General features: G+C 36.7%; 1 protein-coding gene across 1 annotated transcript in view; it reads left to right on the top strand.

The window, feature by feature from the left end:
• Positions 1-18,451, top strand: part of ANKS1B (ankyrin repeat and sterile alpha motif domain containing 1B) — a 423,652-nt gene that overhangs the window by 75,942 nt on the left and 329,259 nt on the right. Inside the window, 2 exon segments of the mRNA XM_010008039.1 lie at positions 7,915-8,025; positions 10,888-11,063. Of these exon segments, the coding sequence (XP_010006341.1) occupies positions 7,915-8,025; positions 10,888-11,063 (287 nt within the window).

Genomic DNA, 18,451 nt, shown 5'->3' with positions numbered 1-18,451 from the left:
CTTTCCTCCCTTCTGCCTGCTTCCTCCTTCTCTGCTTCCAGCTACATAATTCCCTTTCCTATTGCCTACATACAGGAGATTGCAGAATTATATGATTCAGTTAATGAATCAGTAATATATAAATATATATATATAGTTTATTATATTACCTGTATTTTCTAGTATGTAAATATAATAAAAATAAGATTACAACTATATGAATATACATTTGTTTGTTTTAATGAACTTACCTCCTATGTGATTCACATCCCAGAGTTAGCTCTGTCCCAGGTAAATGGCAGAAATGTGCATCAAAAGTGGACAGAGGAAGATACGGGTGAATGAAGTATGACTTCCCCCCTATCAGCAGAAGGGAGCTCTTAAGCTTGCTTTAGACTGTATAGTGAAACTTCAGTCCTTATGTCCTCACTAAGCTGCAGTATGAACATACCACTGGGCAGAGGAAAAGAGGGTTAATATAACACTGAAACTTCTTCAGTGGCAGGAAAAGAGTCAGTCAGGGCTTTCACTTTCTTAGACATCCAAATCGATCATCCTTCAAATATTAACCTAAGTTTAATTATAATGTCCCATCACCATTAAACTAAATTTACATTTTGTATCTGCATTATTGCATTTTCTCCTTAGCATGATCTTGCAGGCCCAACCTCATTGAGGAACAAAGTACTTCAAAGTACCCTTACTCTATGAAAAATAGAGAACCCAAATCCGTCTCAAAAGTTTGTCACATTGATGGATCATTATCTGCCCTTATTTTTTAACATAAAAAGAAATTGTCAATTTTGAGGCTTTTTGGTACTTTGACATGATCTTTTTCACGTCTGCCTTGAAAATAAAAAGATTATGGCTTAATAGTTTCAGCTCATTTTAGTATGACCAAACTGTGCTTGTAATGAGCAACTGCTTCTTTTTGCTCTGTCTGCCTCATAGTGAAAAGGGACATGCAAGGACAAAAAATGTTTAAAAGAGCCAGTCTGAGTCTTAAACTTGAGAAGCCCCTTCAGAACTCCCTTGTGGAACCCACTGAGATTCTTTTTCATCAGCAAAGAGTTCCCTGAAGCTTTACTTGTCAATGTTTAAGTTTGAACTGTGAGCTGAGGTTGAAAAATAAAATCAGGAGGTGCAGGATTCCATACTAGCACTGCTGATAATACGATAGAGGCATCCTCCTCTAAAAAGTCAGTTGAATATCCTCTTCACTGGAGTGCGTGCATTTATCCTGTTGTAGCTAAAAAATCAGGAAAGCACTCTGATTTGGGGAAACCTGAACATACTGTAGTTGAGTTGATGCCAGTGGGTAATGAATTCCATGCAAAGAAAGGGCAATTGCTGAGAGAGAGTTGGTGGTTTCCAAATATGTTCCTGTTAAAGCTTCTGTCTTCAGCTGATCTTCTAGAGAAGCTTTTATGGATCCTCCATGTAGATTTATGGAGAAAAGAAAGCAAATGAACCTGTCAGGCAATTGCTGGCCAGTTTTTGTAAGTTTCTTCCTGGTTTTTTTTGTTGTTGTTGTGGTTTTTGTTTGGTGGTTTATTTGGGGTTTTTTTGTGTGTGTTTTGGGTTAATTTGGTGGTGTATTTTTTTTCTTTATGCAGACACAGTGGCATTGAATTGATACTTTCACCTTATTGCCAGGATCGAGTAAGATTTTCATCACCTAGCATTCTCATTTTTACCTTTTCCCCCTTGAATTCTTATGAGTGTTACTGTACACTTTATAGTACTAACCTAGCATAATATTTGTCCTTGCCACAAGGCATTAGCTTTCAAAATATAAAACAATGGCTGGAAGATGCATATCAACAGACTGGCAGAAACAAAGAGTGAAATAATGTGACTGGTATTACTGGTAGGCATGATAAGTAGCATTCTGTCTTATATGCAGAGAGGTAACTGTGTTGTAAGACAGGTTTTGGAAGACAAGTATTTTGTTTTGAGGATATTTATGAGAAACTTCTTTGAAGGCAAAAAAAAGTAAGTTATGTCTTTAGAAGCAGTTTATGGAGGCAGTAATATTAAATCCATTCACCTGATACTAAAACATGCAGGACTGGTAGCCTCCTGGAAATGAGGCCTCCAGAATTTAAGAATCGTTGGTAGAAGTTTCTATTGCTGTTCTCCCTTTTTTAAAGAATATTTAAATACCTGATTTTTAGAGATTATAGGTTAAAAAGAAGCATAGCATTTTATCATTTTATTTTAGAAGTGATCCTAGTGGTCTTGTGATTTTTACATATTTTCTCACTATCCTGAGAAAATAGTGATTGAAGTTTCTGCAAAAAAATTTGTGTTCGCAAACTCTGATGTCTTTGTGGAGATTTTAGTGTTACCTGACAGAAGGAAGATAAATAACATGCTTGAAGAGCAATGTGAAAAAAAGTGATTAAATTGTGCATCACCTGAATGTCTTTTTTTACTGCCTGTTAATTATAGATGGAATTTTTGAAATTACAGTTGACATTTTAGTTCTTTGTCACTTATATATGTCCCGTAATTTTCTGTGTCTTGCTAAGGTCTGAGTTGCATTGACCTAAACTAAAAAGACTTACCACAGTTTAGATTCTTGATGTGGTAATGAAGAAATAGCCGCTTAGGCATTATGTACTCAATGAGTGGAGAATTAGAATAATGTGCCAAATAAGGCCAGTCTACTGGATGTATTTCAGGGAAACAACAACATTCAGTATTGAAGCAGTTAATGGTATTGGCACTTAGGGTTTTATAATTAGGCACTGGAGATAAAAGGGATGTTGCCAAGCCTAGTAGGCCTAAAATTAAACCGACCAGCTGTGTTTTAGTTTTAGCACTTGTGAACGTGACGCAGGTGCATTCTATACCATCTTTCAGCTCTTTCTCCACAGCCCACTATGCTCTCTATTAGTATCTTGCTCTTTTTCTATTTCTGGAAGGAGAAAAAAAGGAGGTAGTAGATAAACAGATGAAAAAATGACACGAGCCCTGGGAAGGCACAAAAAGCTCTTCTGCATAGACAGCATGGAGCAAGATGTAATGGAAAGCTGTTTCCTCTCTCTTCTGCTGTAGCTGCTTAAGAATCTAACATTGTTTGTAAATGTTACCAAATTATTCCTAATGGAAAATGCATAAGCAGCTGCAGAATCAGGACTTCTTTCTTCTCCCCTCTGCTTAAATAGTTTTGGTGTCGTTAGCACATGCTTGCTTTAAGTAGATCTTCCATTCCCCTCCAGCCTCACTGGAAGAACAGAATAGGTTTTCAGTCAAGGAAGGATTTAATTTCAGCTAGTGGATTGAAGAGAACTAGGATCTCACTCTTCCTTTGGCTTTGTTTCTGTTTGTTTCTTTTTTGTTGGTTGGTTGTTGGTTTTTTGGGTTTTTTTTTTTGCTGTTGTTAGTGTTTTTGGTTTTGGGGTTTTTTTTGTTGTTGGGGGGGTATCTTGGTTTCTTTTATAGGATATTGTGTAAAAGCTGTAGAGTATTAAATATGTTTATGAATTAACTGCCGTTGTTATGGGGACTTAAAAGTTTGGGCCCTTACCTATTTCAGAATCATATTTGAGAGCTTGTTTCCATTTATCTTCCCTGATTACATGCACAAAAATTCCCCTATGTGCCTATAACTTAATCCTCTACTTATTTCAGATTTCTCTGAGATTAAGTCAAACTTGAATAATTCAGAATTATCCTCTGAAATTTAGGATACTGAAGTCAGCCCAGCCTCCATCTCAGCTCATCTGTCACCTTAGCACACCTGTTACCACTTGGTTTTCTGTAACTGCTACAGCTGCAAAAGAGAATTTGGGCTGTAAAGCTTCAGGTGGGCTGGGGATCACTCCTTCCCAGAGGAGCAAAAGAGCTGTTTCAGAAGGAGTTTTTAGAGATCTCATGGGTGAGGGCAGGACTAGATAGAGCTGCAGGGTTCTCAGCCAGTTTTGAGGAGTCTCCTGAGGAGAGAAGAGGGACTTCTGAAGATTGCTGCCCTTAAAGAAGACATGTAGAGAAGAAGAGAGGATCCCCTTTCAGGAGTATGGGCTGTGTAAAGGGAATGGTTTTTAAGCCTCTTCTAAGTTTAAATCTTCCTTTGACCTAGTTACTTGGAGAGTCTCCTGTTTGAAAAGGTGAGTCTTCAGATTTTTATTTTAATCAAACTTGTCTTTTTTAGAGTTTAGAAAGCCTTTTTGTCTCCTTAGGGTATGTGACTCTAGGGGGGAATTCTACGTGAATCCATCCCATGGCATTGCAAAGTAGGCTCTCCAAGTGGAAGGAATGGAGCTCATACTTAATTTAAAAAAAAAAAAAAAAGGTGTTGGATTACTAGGGCCCCCTGCTTCTCCCCCCAATTAAAAAGAAAAATATTAAGTACTCTGAGGCTAATGCAGCCATTAATCTAAAAGCTAAGGTTTATAATAAGGACAAAATCTTGACCCTCTCACCTCTCTGAGAAATTAGGACCTGGAGGATATGAAGTTAAAGGCACCTGTGCTCTACAGCCTGAGTTTTTACTGCCTCAAGATGTTCAGCAGCAGCAGCTCCAGTTGAATTGGGCTATGTTCTCTTTCTGGTTGGCCTTCCTGGCTCTGGCAACTCTGGGGAGAGGCAGCTGTGTTTCCTTACTGACTTGCTAATGCTTTCCCTTCTGCTTGACTTTGGCCTAAGCAGTGTTAGAGAAACAGGGAGAGTGGGAGTTCCAGCACTTTGAACTCTCCTGTCCTTGTTACCTTCTTGAGTGCATGCTTCCCACTGATCTTATTTCTACTGCTATGCCACCACTTGTATGGTATTGTTTTTTGTGCACATGGCCTATTTAGATTGAGTGGGGCTATGTTAAAATCAGGTAAATGTAGAAAAGAATGCTAAGCAGGCAAAGGTTTTTGAGGTTAGCAGTAATCCTCACTGAACTGTAATCTGCCATTTCTGTCAACAGAAGTAAAATACTGCGTTTTCCCAGAGCATCATGGTGAGGAAACATCTTGGAAGGGTGTATTAACATGCTTCCTTCACTCCTTGCATGCTAATCATGCCAGCTAGTTATGTCTCTGAAACATGGAACAGGATGTCAGTAAGATGCTGAAGACAGTGTTATGAATCTGACAGGTCATGTCCAAAACCACATTTACTCTCCTCTATTGTAAGAATGGCAGGCTTTTCTCTGAACTCTCAGACCACAGCTGGAAAAACTGTTCTAGTCATTAAGTGCTATGATAGACTATGCTTGGCTTTTCTTCTTTTTTTTTTTTAGGAAAGTTATAGAATGCAGAGAAGCCTGTCAAGTGAACCATAGTCAGAACAGGTGAAGGTGACATTATAATATTTTTCAATACATTTGGGCAGGCTTTGTAGATTGATTTCTAGCCAACTGCATGTGAATACAATTAATTTGCTGACATACTTTGGCTCTTGACATAGATGGCCTGTTTTGTGTCTGTTTCTTTGATGTGGGTAAGTGGGTACTTGAACTACAAGCCTCTCACAACTGAGTGCATGTCTTTACTTGTCTTGTACGTATCAGGTAGAATTTTCAGTAGTTTAAAACCAAGTTAGACGTCCCCTAGAAGGACAAAGTTTTAAAGGTTGTGTTCTTACAAGAATGTAAGAACACTGTTGGCCTGTTCTAAATCTTTGCACCATGCCTTGTGCTGAGCCTTTTATAGCGATTTTCTGGAAGGATCTCTGCAGTTTCTAAAGTAAGTATTTATGGGACTGAAGTTGAGCTTGGAATTTCCTCCTCAGAACTAACCTCCAGGTAAGTGCATTGGTCTGAAAGTGGAGTCTGACAAAGAATAAAATTAGAGTATTATTTTAAAACCACAGTCTTACATGATAAATAGACAGCAAGGTTAAAGTCCTTCACAATTTCCCCTCTGTTTCCTAAAAACACTTGTACTGATGCAATAATTTCAACACTCCCACCTGGTAGAACTTAATTTTATGGTTACTTTTGGATGGTTGCACAATAATTAAGAAACCTCATGCCTGAAAATATTTGCTTTTTTTTTCTCTTATTTTTCTTTGGGTCTGGCTTCCTTTTTATTTTTCTTCCATCTTGCACATTAACTTGACAAATAAGATAGCTGACAGAGCTGGAAAACATTCCAGAGCTTTTTATCAAGCTGCTTGTTTTCTCATGGTCTCTTCACAGAATCACAGAATTGTCAGTTGGAAGGGACCTCTAAAGATCATTAGTCCAACTCCCCTGCTAAAGCAGAATCACTTAGAGCACATTACTCAGGACTGCATCCAGGTGGGTTCTGAATATCTCCGGAGAAGGAGACTCCACAACCTCCCTGGGCAGCCTGTTCCAGTGGTCTGTCAACCTTGCTATAAAGAAGTTTCCTCATATTTAAATAGAACTTCCTATGTTCCAGCTTGTGCCCATTGCCCCTCGTCCTGTCACTGGGAACTACTGAAAAGAGTCTGACTCCATCTTCCTTGCACCCAACCTTTAGATACTTGTAGCCATTGATAAAGTCTCCCCTAAGCCTTCTTCTCCAGGCTAAAGAATCCCAGCTCTCTCAGCCTTTCCTCATCATGCAGATGCTCCAATCCCCCAGTCATCTTTGTTGTCCTCCACTGGTGTCTTTCTAGTAGTTCCCATCTCTCTTGAATTTGGGAGCCCAGGACTGAACATAGTATTCCAGATGTGGCCCCAGCAGAGTAGAGGGGGAGGATGACCACTCTTGAGCTACTGGCTACACTCTTGCTTATGTGCCCCAGGATTCCATTGGCCCTCTTGGTGACAAGGGCACATTACTGGCTCATGGATAACTTACTATCTACCAGGACTCCTAGATCTTTTCTTCCTTGCTTCCAGCACTACACACACACAAATCCAAAAAACCACACACAAAAAAAATAAAGTGCCACTTTAATATGAAGAAATGTATGACAGATTATTCAAGGGACCATTGTCAGCCATCATACTTAATATATGACATTTCCAAATCATACTTTCTTCTAAAAAAACCTGACAACCTGCAAAGTATTCTGAAACTGAGCTGTTCTCTGCCATTTCCAATTTCATTTTCTCAGATGTCTATCTTATCACAGATTGTATTTGGGTTTTGGGATTTGTTATTTAATCAGGAAAAACAGCAAGCTAAACAAGTGCATTGTAGACAGTAGAAATTAAATCTAGGTAATTTCACTTCCCAGAAACTATAGTCCTTCAGTGTGATACTGATTAAAGCAGTTATTGTAGTTTTTGTGCTTTTTGCAATACGTACTATTGTGGTTACTCTCTGTTATTAAAAATAACTTGTTTAAGCAACTTCAGAAAATGAAAATTGAGGTACTAAATAACTACCTGAATTGAGAACCAGTTGTTCTGCTTGGAACAAACACACCACTATTGCATAAATTAATTTCTAATTTATTTTTTGTCATCCAATAGCATTAAGTAAGGTCTTGGTGTTCTGTCAAGCTAGACTGTGTACAAATGCACATTAAAATAATTTATATACTTTTAAAAAAAAGTAATGAATTTGAGGTTTTAGCACATTCATAATTCCTCTTTGTTTTTTATACATGTGATCATGATGGTGGGGCAAGGGAAATTTTAAGAGGAAAAGCACAAGAATTTTAAAGCACTATGTTTTGGACTTCTATTTTTAACTAAACTTTTGAATCTTTCAACAGTAATAATATAATGGAACAGTTACAGAGAGATTTCAAGAAGACAGGAAGAACACAACACAACTCATTACTCCTAAAATGAGATTTCTGCAGCAGTTTCAGCAGATGAAAGAACTAGCCATGATAGTGTTTTATAATACTTTCAATAAATGATTGCCTTGCAGCAGTGTTTATGAATCATTACAAGGTTGTGATATGAAAAATGAGAAAGGCTTTAATGAAAAAAGAAGTAGCAAATATAATTTTGATTGGAGTAAACCCCCTTTAATACAGGAGTGTAAGTGTATGTGTATCTTTAAATTGCAGAGTATATGGAAACAGGAAATGCAAGTATTTCAGAGGAACGCCCATTGGAATGCTCAGAACATCAGTCTTGCATTTTGTCCCCAGAAGTTCCTCCGTCTCCAAAGGCTAAAAGTAAATACTTGTACTCTGTGCATACAGAAGCTGTACTGAACTTCTCTCTAATATTAAAACTATATTGCTAACACATGCATACAAACACACAAAATGAAACAGAGATTAAGGAAGTTATTGATACTGAGAAGCTATTTGCCACCATGAGTTATCTGTCTGGACTGCGTACACTGTAATCCATGTCATATAAGAAAGCAAAGAAGTGTACTCTCAGAAAGGAAGTCACTGATGGGTTATAATGTATTACATTATTTGACCTTAGATCTTTTTAATTTATCTGACCTTAAACACTTTGTAATATATTTTGTAATATACTTGAGTAAAACAAAAGGTTATTAGGTACATCAAAGTAGTTTGCAGACATTGTTCACATTAAGGATTGAATTTGCTTTAGCTTTCCAAGTGAGTACCTCTTCTGATTGTATTAGATTTGGATGTCTCTTTCAATGATTGTGTGTACTCCTTTTTATCTTCTAGCATATCTTTCATATGCTGTGACTACCACTGTTGTGTGCATGTGTTTTCATCTTGCACTTGGATTTGCTCTTTACACATCACAGCCACTTAAATTTCGCATTTCCTAAGTGTGGTATTGTCCTGCTTCTTCCAAACCTGACTTCTGCCTTCTCTAATCATCCAAAGTAAATTTAATTGCTGGCAAATAACTAAGCCTCTCTCTTTTTATTTTTTTTTTGGGGGGGTTGTTTTTTGGTTTTTTTTGGGTTGTTGTTTTGGTTTGTGTTTTTAAATGCCTTTTACAGGGAAAGTTTTCATTCAGGAGAAAACTGAACTTACTGCTGCCCACAAGATTATGATCTTTGTGGTGATAGTAAACAAATGCTCTGGTTCCATTTGTTTTCCATTGGGGTACTTAACAGGCGTGTGGTGTATGAAAATAAGTAGCTCCTCTGAGATTAGTAAAATCATGAAGTCAACTGTCCTGTGCAAGGGAAATGTCTGTCTCAAAACTGAGTAGTACATATTTTTGAAGTATGTTTTATTTCTTAACAATAATGTCATGATCTCACATGCCTTGTTTCCACTTTCAAGGCATAAATACTGTAAAATGTGCTTGCTGGCTTTTGCTTGTCCATCGTGTAATTTGATTCTACAGGAAAGAAATTGTACTTGATTATGCTTCCCATCCATCTGCCATTCTCTGACAATCTAATTTCAAATAATTTAAAACAAATTTAGAAGAGGGATAGTAGTATCAGCTACCTTTCAGTGACTGTCATGAAAATCCATAGCTAGATAGAGGGGAGAGACCTTAATTAGTATCTGCCCTGAAAGAAATAGGCAAAATTTGTCTTTCATGTCTTTGTCCTGGCAGCAATCAGACAGCTACTTAGTGTATACTTATGGGTCAGTCAGCACCCTTGCACTTCCAGTTTTGTCACACAGAACTCATTCTTGCCCAGTAAGAATTATTGCAGACCATATGTAGGAGACCATGGTATTATGAACATAAATCTGTAAGAAACCATAGTCTATTTCTTTTTAGGGCACTTTATCATGGTTTTTAGAATAATTATTAACATTTAGGGATTTTGCTTTCTATTTTTGCACAAAAAAATGTTCTTGGCTCTGAAAATTTCAGTCATAGCTGGCCACAGTTGTAATTCTAAAAATATTTTGAGATTATTTATGTTTGCCTAAGATAATAGTGACTATGAAGAAATATGACACACAAAGAGCTCTAGACCAAGCAGATATAATCTCAACCACAGCTTCTTGAGTTACATGAATTTATACTTGTGCGTTCATATATTCTGAGCTTAATATGCTCACTCTGGTTTTCCTTTTCAGCATTTTTTTTTCCCCAAAGATGAACTAAAATAGAATAAATTCTGTATTTTAACAAGTCTAAGGACTATAGTTGGCAATAATATGACTCTTGTAAACCTAGTACTGAGAAAGGGTTTCTTATTTGCCCCTTGAAAAACTTGGCCTTCATTGCTGTTACTGAAGGTAGCTGTGTTACACATGCAATAGATTATCAGACCCTAATGCAGCTGTTCATAACAAGTTGCTTTTTACTCTGCAGCAGTCTCGCTGCTGCCAATGAGCTATTTGCAAAAGGGTAGTACTCAGTGTGATTCTAATACTACTACTAGTATTTCTAGTAGTGGCCCTCAGTTAGTATAGACATACAGAACCCATTGTCTTACTATTTTGGTAGATTTCTTAACCTAATAATTTAATAAATTAAGCAGAAAACATGAAACACAGGTGCAGACAGCACTAAACCATGGGTTTCTGGTAGACTGGTGTAAGGAGAATTTTTTTAAACTTGTGGGCTTTGCCCAGTATATCCTTCTACCATTCCTTTTAATCCTGGGAAAGGAAGCAAGAAATTGTTTACAAAATATAGCTACTTTGGTGGGATGGATGTGTATTCCTGAAAACTCTCTTCCAAACTAATTACAGTTTATGGAACCTACATAGTGCATTACTTGATCACAGCAGCAAACATGAACCCAATGCAGAGCATGGGACACTGATTTTGTATGTTTGTAGAAACTTTCCTTTCCTGGAATAATCCATTCTTGGATATTTGCTATTTCTAGCCAATTTTCAGAGTTAGGAAACAGAGAAAGGATAAGTATATATTGAAATTCATCCTATTAAATGCAAAGTATAAGGGAATGCAGAAGTATGTAATTACCTCCAGTGATTCCTATTCTGGAATGAGATGCCATTTTTTTTAAGGGATAATTGTGCATGAATATCACTATTTAGATGATAAGGCATGGAAGATAATAGATACTCAATAAAATTCAAAGACTGTGCATTTCCCTTTTAGGCATAAATTACCCCTGGTATTCTAATTATTGACTAATGGTGTGTCTGTTTTTAAAGGTGAAGCTGTGACTGGAGAATTATCAAAGCTCTTAGATGAAATCAAATTGTGTCAAGAAAAGGAATACTCTTTTGAAGATCTGTCTCATACAATATCAGACCATTATCTGGACAATTTTAGTAAAGTATCAGAGGATGAACTTAAGAACAATGGAAGCCAAACCAAGCTTAACATAGTAAGTAAGATGGGATACAAAGACAATATATTCAGTTATATCTGCTTTAATTGTGGCACATTAAAGAAAGAAATAGTATAAAAACTGAGAATAGCAGAAAGAACACATAATTTTTTTTTTATTTTTTTTTTTTTTTAAAAAAAGCACGTGTTCCTTACAGGTGTTATGTTCCCTGTATTTTACAAAGATTTTGCTTCCCACACCTCAGAATGGCTTTTTATGGCAGCACTAGTATGTCTAAAAGTTCAGGTTAGTTGCTCCTTTGAGCAGGGGGAGTGCAACAATAGGGTGTTTTTTTTCTGAGAAATCAATTGAAATCAGTAAGCTCAGTGCTATACCAAAGAATAAATGCTTGCACAATCTGATCAGAAGTGCTCCCCCTAAAAGAAGCAGCTAAGCATCTTCAGTTATGACTTTTATACATTTTATTACCATATAGCTTTCCCAATAGCCTAATGGTATTAATGCGTCTCTAATACTGAAAATTGCGGTTGTGATACTTCAGTGATTTCCAACTACAGTTGAAGATATGACTTTATTCACAGGATTAGTAATAATGAAGTGTTCAAAGATTCATTTTTGATGTGTATCTTAACCAGCCTTATTTATTTATATATTTATTTTTTTTAAAAATATCATTGTCTTTCTTAGTACGTAAGTAAATGGGATTGCCCAGGGAATAAAGCACAGAACAGAAGGAAAATGATAAGTGCTAACTTTCAATTAGTGTTGCCTATATGTTAAGAAAAATTATGCTTTCTTATGTGATGAAAAATGGCAAGGACTTCTATGTTCTCAGTATTTCAATTATTTCAATATATGGGGACAGAATGAGATTTTTAAAGATGGTTAGCTGTCCTAAAATGCAGTAGATACTTTTGTAAAGCCCTTCTAGATGTTTGAATTATTACATATGTAATTCATATTGAAGCCAGGCTGAACAAAGTATTGATCCCAATTAAGCATTTTTATACATATTGTTGATGTTTTTCTGTATTTAGAGTAAACACATATGGAGAGTACCATTTGCTGTGATGTGGGATTTTCCTCATTATTCTACAACATCCATTTTGGGTTTTAAAGTGTGTTCACTCAGTGTGTTCAGTCTGGCTGCCTTGCATCAGGGAAGTTTTCACACACTGCCTTTCGTGGCAGCATGTGGCCTTCCCTTGGTGTGTAGACTCCCTTTGTAGTGCATGGGTCATATGAAAATCTACATGTGCCGTAAGGAGCCATCAAAGAGTAATCAGGAAGAAGCACTAAGATGAAGAGATTTGTTTAGCTCTGAAAATGGGTACGAAGGTGAGTGCTGCCGAACTACTCTGGAGGCAGGACCTGCAAGCATCGTGGTGGAGGAAGTGTGACAAGTAGGGTGATGATTGAAGAAACTTAAATGAGTATTCATGTATGTGAATGTGGGGATACAGAGAGAAAGAAAGAAAGAAAGAAGTGGAGGTTTATATAGATATGGAGAGTCAGAAATAAATTCCTTGGATATATATTGAAGAGAGACATTCTTACAGAGTCTTCTGACTTTAGTCTTCTCATCCTTGGGAAGCTTTTGTAAAAAATCTCAATATACTAAGCGGGGTCTTCTTTGTTACTCATTTTTTACTGTGCCAGTATGACCTCTGAAGAGATGTAAGAGCTAGGTCCCTTGTAATATGTCAGATGATGCCATTTCCTGGACAAATGTTTCCAGAGATGATGACTGGTGCAGGCTTTTCAACTTCTGTAGTCCAGTGATCTGAACAAGTTTCAAAACCCAAGCAATGACACTCTGTGAACATTAAGGAAGATTCTGCAAAGGAACTGGCTGCTAGGAGACATTTGAATTTTTTTACTAATTTTATTTTTCTGAGAAATAGGAGGCTAGGAAATTTCTTCCTGGAACCATAGCTTGTGGGTAAAAAACGTAGACTAAGGCACATCAGGAGCAAGCTCCTGAGGCAAGCATGGTCGTGTAAAAGAGAGGAAGCATCAGGAAGCAGATTGCCTTTCAAAACTGTGTTTTCAAGTAGCTGGCTCTTTTGAAGAGGGCCAAATCAGCTGTGGTGCTGCTCTGGCTAAATAAGGTATAGACTGATTCAGGACTGCAGAAAGGAATGTCTGTCTATCTAGGGTCTACAGCCTGGAATTCTTCCTTGAATGCCATCCTCTTTTGTTTGAAAGGGCCTGGTTTCGTTTTGTGTAAGGGTAGTGGGGATGCCTGTTTTTTAATATGGTAACCTTACAGTAGAAGTCTTCATCTAGAAAGTGGGAGAGTGGGATTCAGTTCTCTCTATGGCATACGGGTGGCTTTTAACATCACATTTATAGTCTCCCAAATAAAATGATTGAGCATCAGCCTCCAGTTGATCCCCTCCAGTATTCTTCCTGGATTTTACAACCACAGGAAAAATACCAGTGCAATCCTGAGAGCAGAACTTAGGAGTCCCTATTAACTAGCAAATTCTGTTCCTTTTCTGGCCTCAGATGTCTTGTGTTGTTTGTTGCTCAGTGATAGAGCACCTGTGTAAAATACGACATTTTCTTTTGAAGAAACTGTGTTGGAACTCTGGTAGACCAAGAACAGAACTGAATACATTCTTCTATTTGCTGAATTATTAGACAGCCAGCCAACCACTTAGCAAGTTGTTCTGGTATGTCTGGACTAATGGACTTCCTTTTTTTATCAAGTTTTTCATTGAAAACGCTATGCATTTTATTCCTTGGTATGTTTCTGTTGACTGGGTGTGCAAAGTGTGACAAAGTATTATCACAACCAGAGGTTTATGTACTTACAGTATTTTCAATTGAAATAAGAGGCAGAGTTTGCACAACTCTCAGGTCAGGTGAAACTGAAGAAGCTTTCTGGTTGAAAGTTTAGTCACCTTAATTCCAAATTACTAGTCAGATCTGTATTGACTCAAGTTTTCTCAGAGCATGGAAGAGCTGAATAGGAAAATTGAAGCACAGGATATTAGGGACTGGAAGGCATTAACATCTGGGAGGGTGGGGATGCAGTGAAGCAGTATGTAAAAGCAAAGAGAAGAATAGACACCACAGTGTACATGTGAATAGGAATGGATCTGGAGTTGAGTAAATGTGTCCTCATAGCACATGTGCATTCCAAAAGCTTAAAGGGAAACCTGGAAAATTTCTGGATTCCTGAAAAGCAGACTGTGTTAGCTTCCTGAATGAGGAGAGCAATTAATGAAGAGGAGGAAAATTGTGAACAGTTGTTTACTGAATAGCACAAAGTCAGATGAGAATAAGTTAATGTGATCTTTTGTGTGAAGAGTACATTATAATGAGTAAAGAAATTCAGGTTAAAGCTATACTGAAATCTTAATTTCAGTGCTTGATTTTGCAACTCTGGCTATGTTTTTGATGTGCTGTGATGTAAAATATTGTTTCTTAGTCCATCTTCACCAGTCATTATAACATGTATATTATAAACTATCAGACAATGCCCTGTTTGTTGTCTCCACAAAGTTAAAGCATAATTTTGCCACTGGAAATGTGGGCTATTATGCTGCTTCAGAGAGAGTTTCACTTTAGTTGGCATTCCCCATTTTTCTCAAATGTGTGTATGCTGTGTTGGGTTGATGCTGGATTCATAGATTTTTACTCCCAGTTCATTTCTGCCTTTCTTCCACCCCATTTTAGTCATCATGATTTGAATTTGTTCTGTAGTTCCCCTGTGCATGCAAAGGCATACAAAGCCCTGGTGGCTGCGAAAGCTTTATTCTCATGCATGGTTCAGTGCTGACATACTGCAGTTTTGCTCTTTCCTAAATGCAAAACTTCCACTCCAAATAACTAGGATTTGATTGTTCAGCAAGTCAGGAAAGGAGCTGTGCTTCAAAACATGTTCCAGAAAATATGCAGTGGAAAAAGATGTAGGAGAGTCCTTTATCATATTAGTTAACTTTGGGGTTTCATGTTAAAAACTAAGCTGTCTTAAGTATAACTGCTAGCAAAATCAGCTTTTGACAATACCTTACAGTAGTTTCAGGGTGTTTTGGTTTTCTTTTTTAAGTATAATTTAAAAAAAAAATATTTATTTTCCAATAGATGGCAGTCTGGCTCAGTAATTTAAAGAACAAAAGCAGCCATTTTATGAGAGTTTTCCAATCTTTTTCATTGCTGCATTAAAGCCATGCATTTTTGACACAGTTGATACTGCAAATTGCTTTAAAAAATCCACCTGTAATTCTTATAAGAGGAAAATGTATTGAACATCATGGTTTAATTTAAACTACAAACTAAAATATCGGAGCTAAATTTAGAGGTTACACATCAAGTGTATATCAAATAATCTGTGTGAATTCAAGAGCAAGTAAGAAAATTTAAATAGATGTAACTTGCAAAGCAGGGATCTACAAAAATAAAGTGTGTAAGGAAAGTGAACTGAAGAATGTCAGTGTGTATATTGTGAGGAATCTTCTTGAGCTCCTGCGATTGCTTTAATTTATATTACTCTGCCCTTGCAGGTCTAACTAAATCATTGCCAGTTTCTTGTCAGGCTTGAGGTTCTTGTGTGTGTATTCATGTGAGAACAAATTATTCTGAATGTAATATTGAAGCTAGAAATATGCTGGATTGGTTGCAATGTAGTTGTTCATTGTGTTCTTACTTAAAGACAGAAAAGAGAGGTATAGGCTTTATGCCCATGTAAGAAAAGTTCCTGTGGATACTAGAGAATGATGTTACTTTTAATTTGCTTTGGACAGCCTGGGATTGCAACACAAAAAAATGGGGTATTAAGAACTTCTGCACTTCCATATGTGTATATGGGTATGTATTTCTATTTGCAAGATGTCTGTATTGGATGCAATACATATCTATCTTTTCCTATCATAAATTTTATTTTAATGATTTTTTTCTTAAAATTGACTCCTAAAAGAGGTTTGTATTATTCTGTGTTCAAAAGTTTATTATATATTTCCAATCCTTCCTCAAGAATGAATTTGAGAAGTGCTGTTTTCACTTAGAAGGTCATGAGAATTTTTTAACTAAAACTGATTTCAAAATAAAAATCTGCCATAAACACCTGATAAAACTGAAGCTCTAAATTGAAGTATTTTCTTCAGATCAGTCCCCTTTAATCTTGTGTAGTAGGTGGTTGCTTGCAATGTTTGCGTTTACATTTATGCTATTGCCTTCAGAAGCCTAGTGCAAAAACTACGTTATTGATTTGCAAGTGCAAATTCAGTCTCTTGCTGTCCTTGGGTATGTGACATGAGTTTAGATTAAAGGTGGTGCAGTTCCTGAAAGTGCTTTTGTGCTGTTAACAGCCGGGGATACGTTAAAGGAATTTACTTAATTACCTAGAATAGATACTGAGAAACTTACAAGATGCCCACCCCCTTTTTTTTTTTTTCTTACAGAATAAAATTGAAGATAGTAAAAACATGTAGGATTATATTGACTGCACTACAGAGGGATTTCACAGAAGTGGCAGCAGTATATCTAATTAATTTTTCTGTGGTTATATAATTGATAATAAAGGCTGGCAGCAGTAATTTAAATTTAAACATGAAGAAAGGTTCTGTGTAGTCTCAGGAAAAAGCTTGAGTTTTCATCACAGGCATAGAAATGTCAATTTCTGATTGCTTCTGTCATTCAGAAAAGGAAGTTGATACTTACATGTATTAAGAGAGTGAAAAATAAACCAAAACAAAACTTTAAATCATCTTCCATTAACATTGTTGAAAACAGTGATGCCACACATTCAAATAGATTTGCTTTTTGCTCTTACATCAGAAAATCAAGAAGATGAGGGTATATAAAGACAGTAAAACTATGATCATGTTTGATTTGTATCTAAGGAGATTTGAAAGGATAGAATTGTGTTTTTGAAAGAAGATGGTTAAGAATGAATATATTAATGGTAAATACATTTTATGCTTGGTCCTTTGGAAGTCAGTTATTCTTATTTTTTTAAGGCGAAGAAAAATTATTTTTAATAAAAAGCTCACATGCTTTTTTTTTCCTTTTACAAGGTAATAGACACTGGACTTTGTTGAAAAACACTGAGGTACTATATTAACAAGTACTGCTGATTTTTTTTTTTTTACAGAATATTTATAGCTAATGATTTATAGCAAATAGCTAATGATTGCTCTGAAATCTTATGATGGCTACAAGTGAACTGGAGTAAAATGTTTACTGCCTTGGATCAAAAGTGGTAGTCCATTGTCACAGTTTGACTCAGGTCTGACAACAATGCTCTCGATCCCCCCTCCCCCCAACCCAGGTAGGGAAGGAGAGAGAGAAAAAGAGAGAGACTTGGCTGGATTGAAAACTAAACTACACAGCTTTAATTAAAACACTAATGAATCATACAAGAAAATATATACAATTATATACAGATAGATTCAGGTGTAGGCAAAAGCCTCTCACCACCCCCCACCCTCAGCAACTCCCACAGCACTTCCCTGAACTGGGAAGAGTCCTGAGGAATCCCGAAGCTGCTGCTGGAGAAAGCAGAGAGTTATGGGGGTCAGGAGAGATCAAGCCTGAGGATCGACGGTGATGGATGAACAGAGTCCTCCCTCTACGCTGGCCATGGACGGAAGAGAAGGGGAGAAGAAGAGAAGGAAGGAAGTTGTCTTCTGTGATCTCTGACCTTCCTCTGAGCTTACGTAGATATATGGAATGGAATATCTTTGGCCAATTTTGCTGTCTGTCTAACTCAGCCTCCTACGGGGGGATCACAGATCTCCCCATAGTGTCTGAGCTGGCAGAGTGCAGGTGCAGCCTTGAAGCCTCAGTAGTTAGAAAAACATTCCACTGTCTTATCAGCCTAGCAGAACACACTGTTGCTAGTTACAAGAAAGCTTACTGAAGGAAAAAAAAAAAAATCAGTAAAAAGAAAAATTGGCTTCATCCTGGCTCAAACCAGGACATCCATAACAATATCACACACTTGCATACAGGCATTATTGAGAGAGTAAGACAAAATTCCATATGCCAATGATAAGCAAACCAGAGTTATGTACAGTGGCTGACTAATTAGGATACATTAAAAACACATTCAAGAATAATTTGATTACTTATTCATTAGGGAATAGTAAGACAATCAGACCTGATTGTTTGGGTCTCCATGGAGAGAAGCCAAGAAATTTTAAATAATTTAATATAGCAATATTTATTTAATTTGATATTACAGCTCCCCTGAATTTTGCAGAATTTGTGGTGGTAAGACAAAAAAGATAATTGTACTGAGGGTTAGTGTTTGGAATATTGTGTTACCGAATTCCCCTTTTATAATAGTAATAGATAATTTATGCATTGCCAAATTTTGACTTTGCAGTAATTTTGTGTTATATTGTACTTTAACTCTTAGACCTAGTTCAGTTATTAACCTCATTGTACAAACAAATACTGACTCTATTTCT

The sequence above is a fragment of the Chaetura pelagica genome, unplaced genomic scaffold, assembly GCF_000747805.2.
Source record: "Chaetura pelagica isolate M959 unplaced genomic scaffold, ChaPel_1.0 scaffold50, whole genome shotgun sequence".
In the NCBI taxonomy this organism is placed as follows: domain Eukaryota; kingdom Metazoa; phylum Chordata; class Aves; order Apodiformes; family Apodidae; genus Chaetura; species Chaetura pelagica.
Note: the sequence above shows the minus strand (reverse complement) of the source record. Positions and strands in the feature narration are given on the sequence as shown.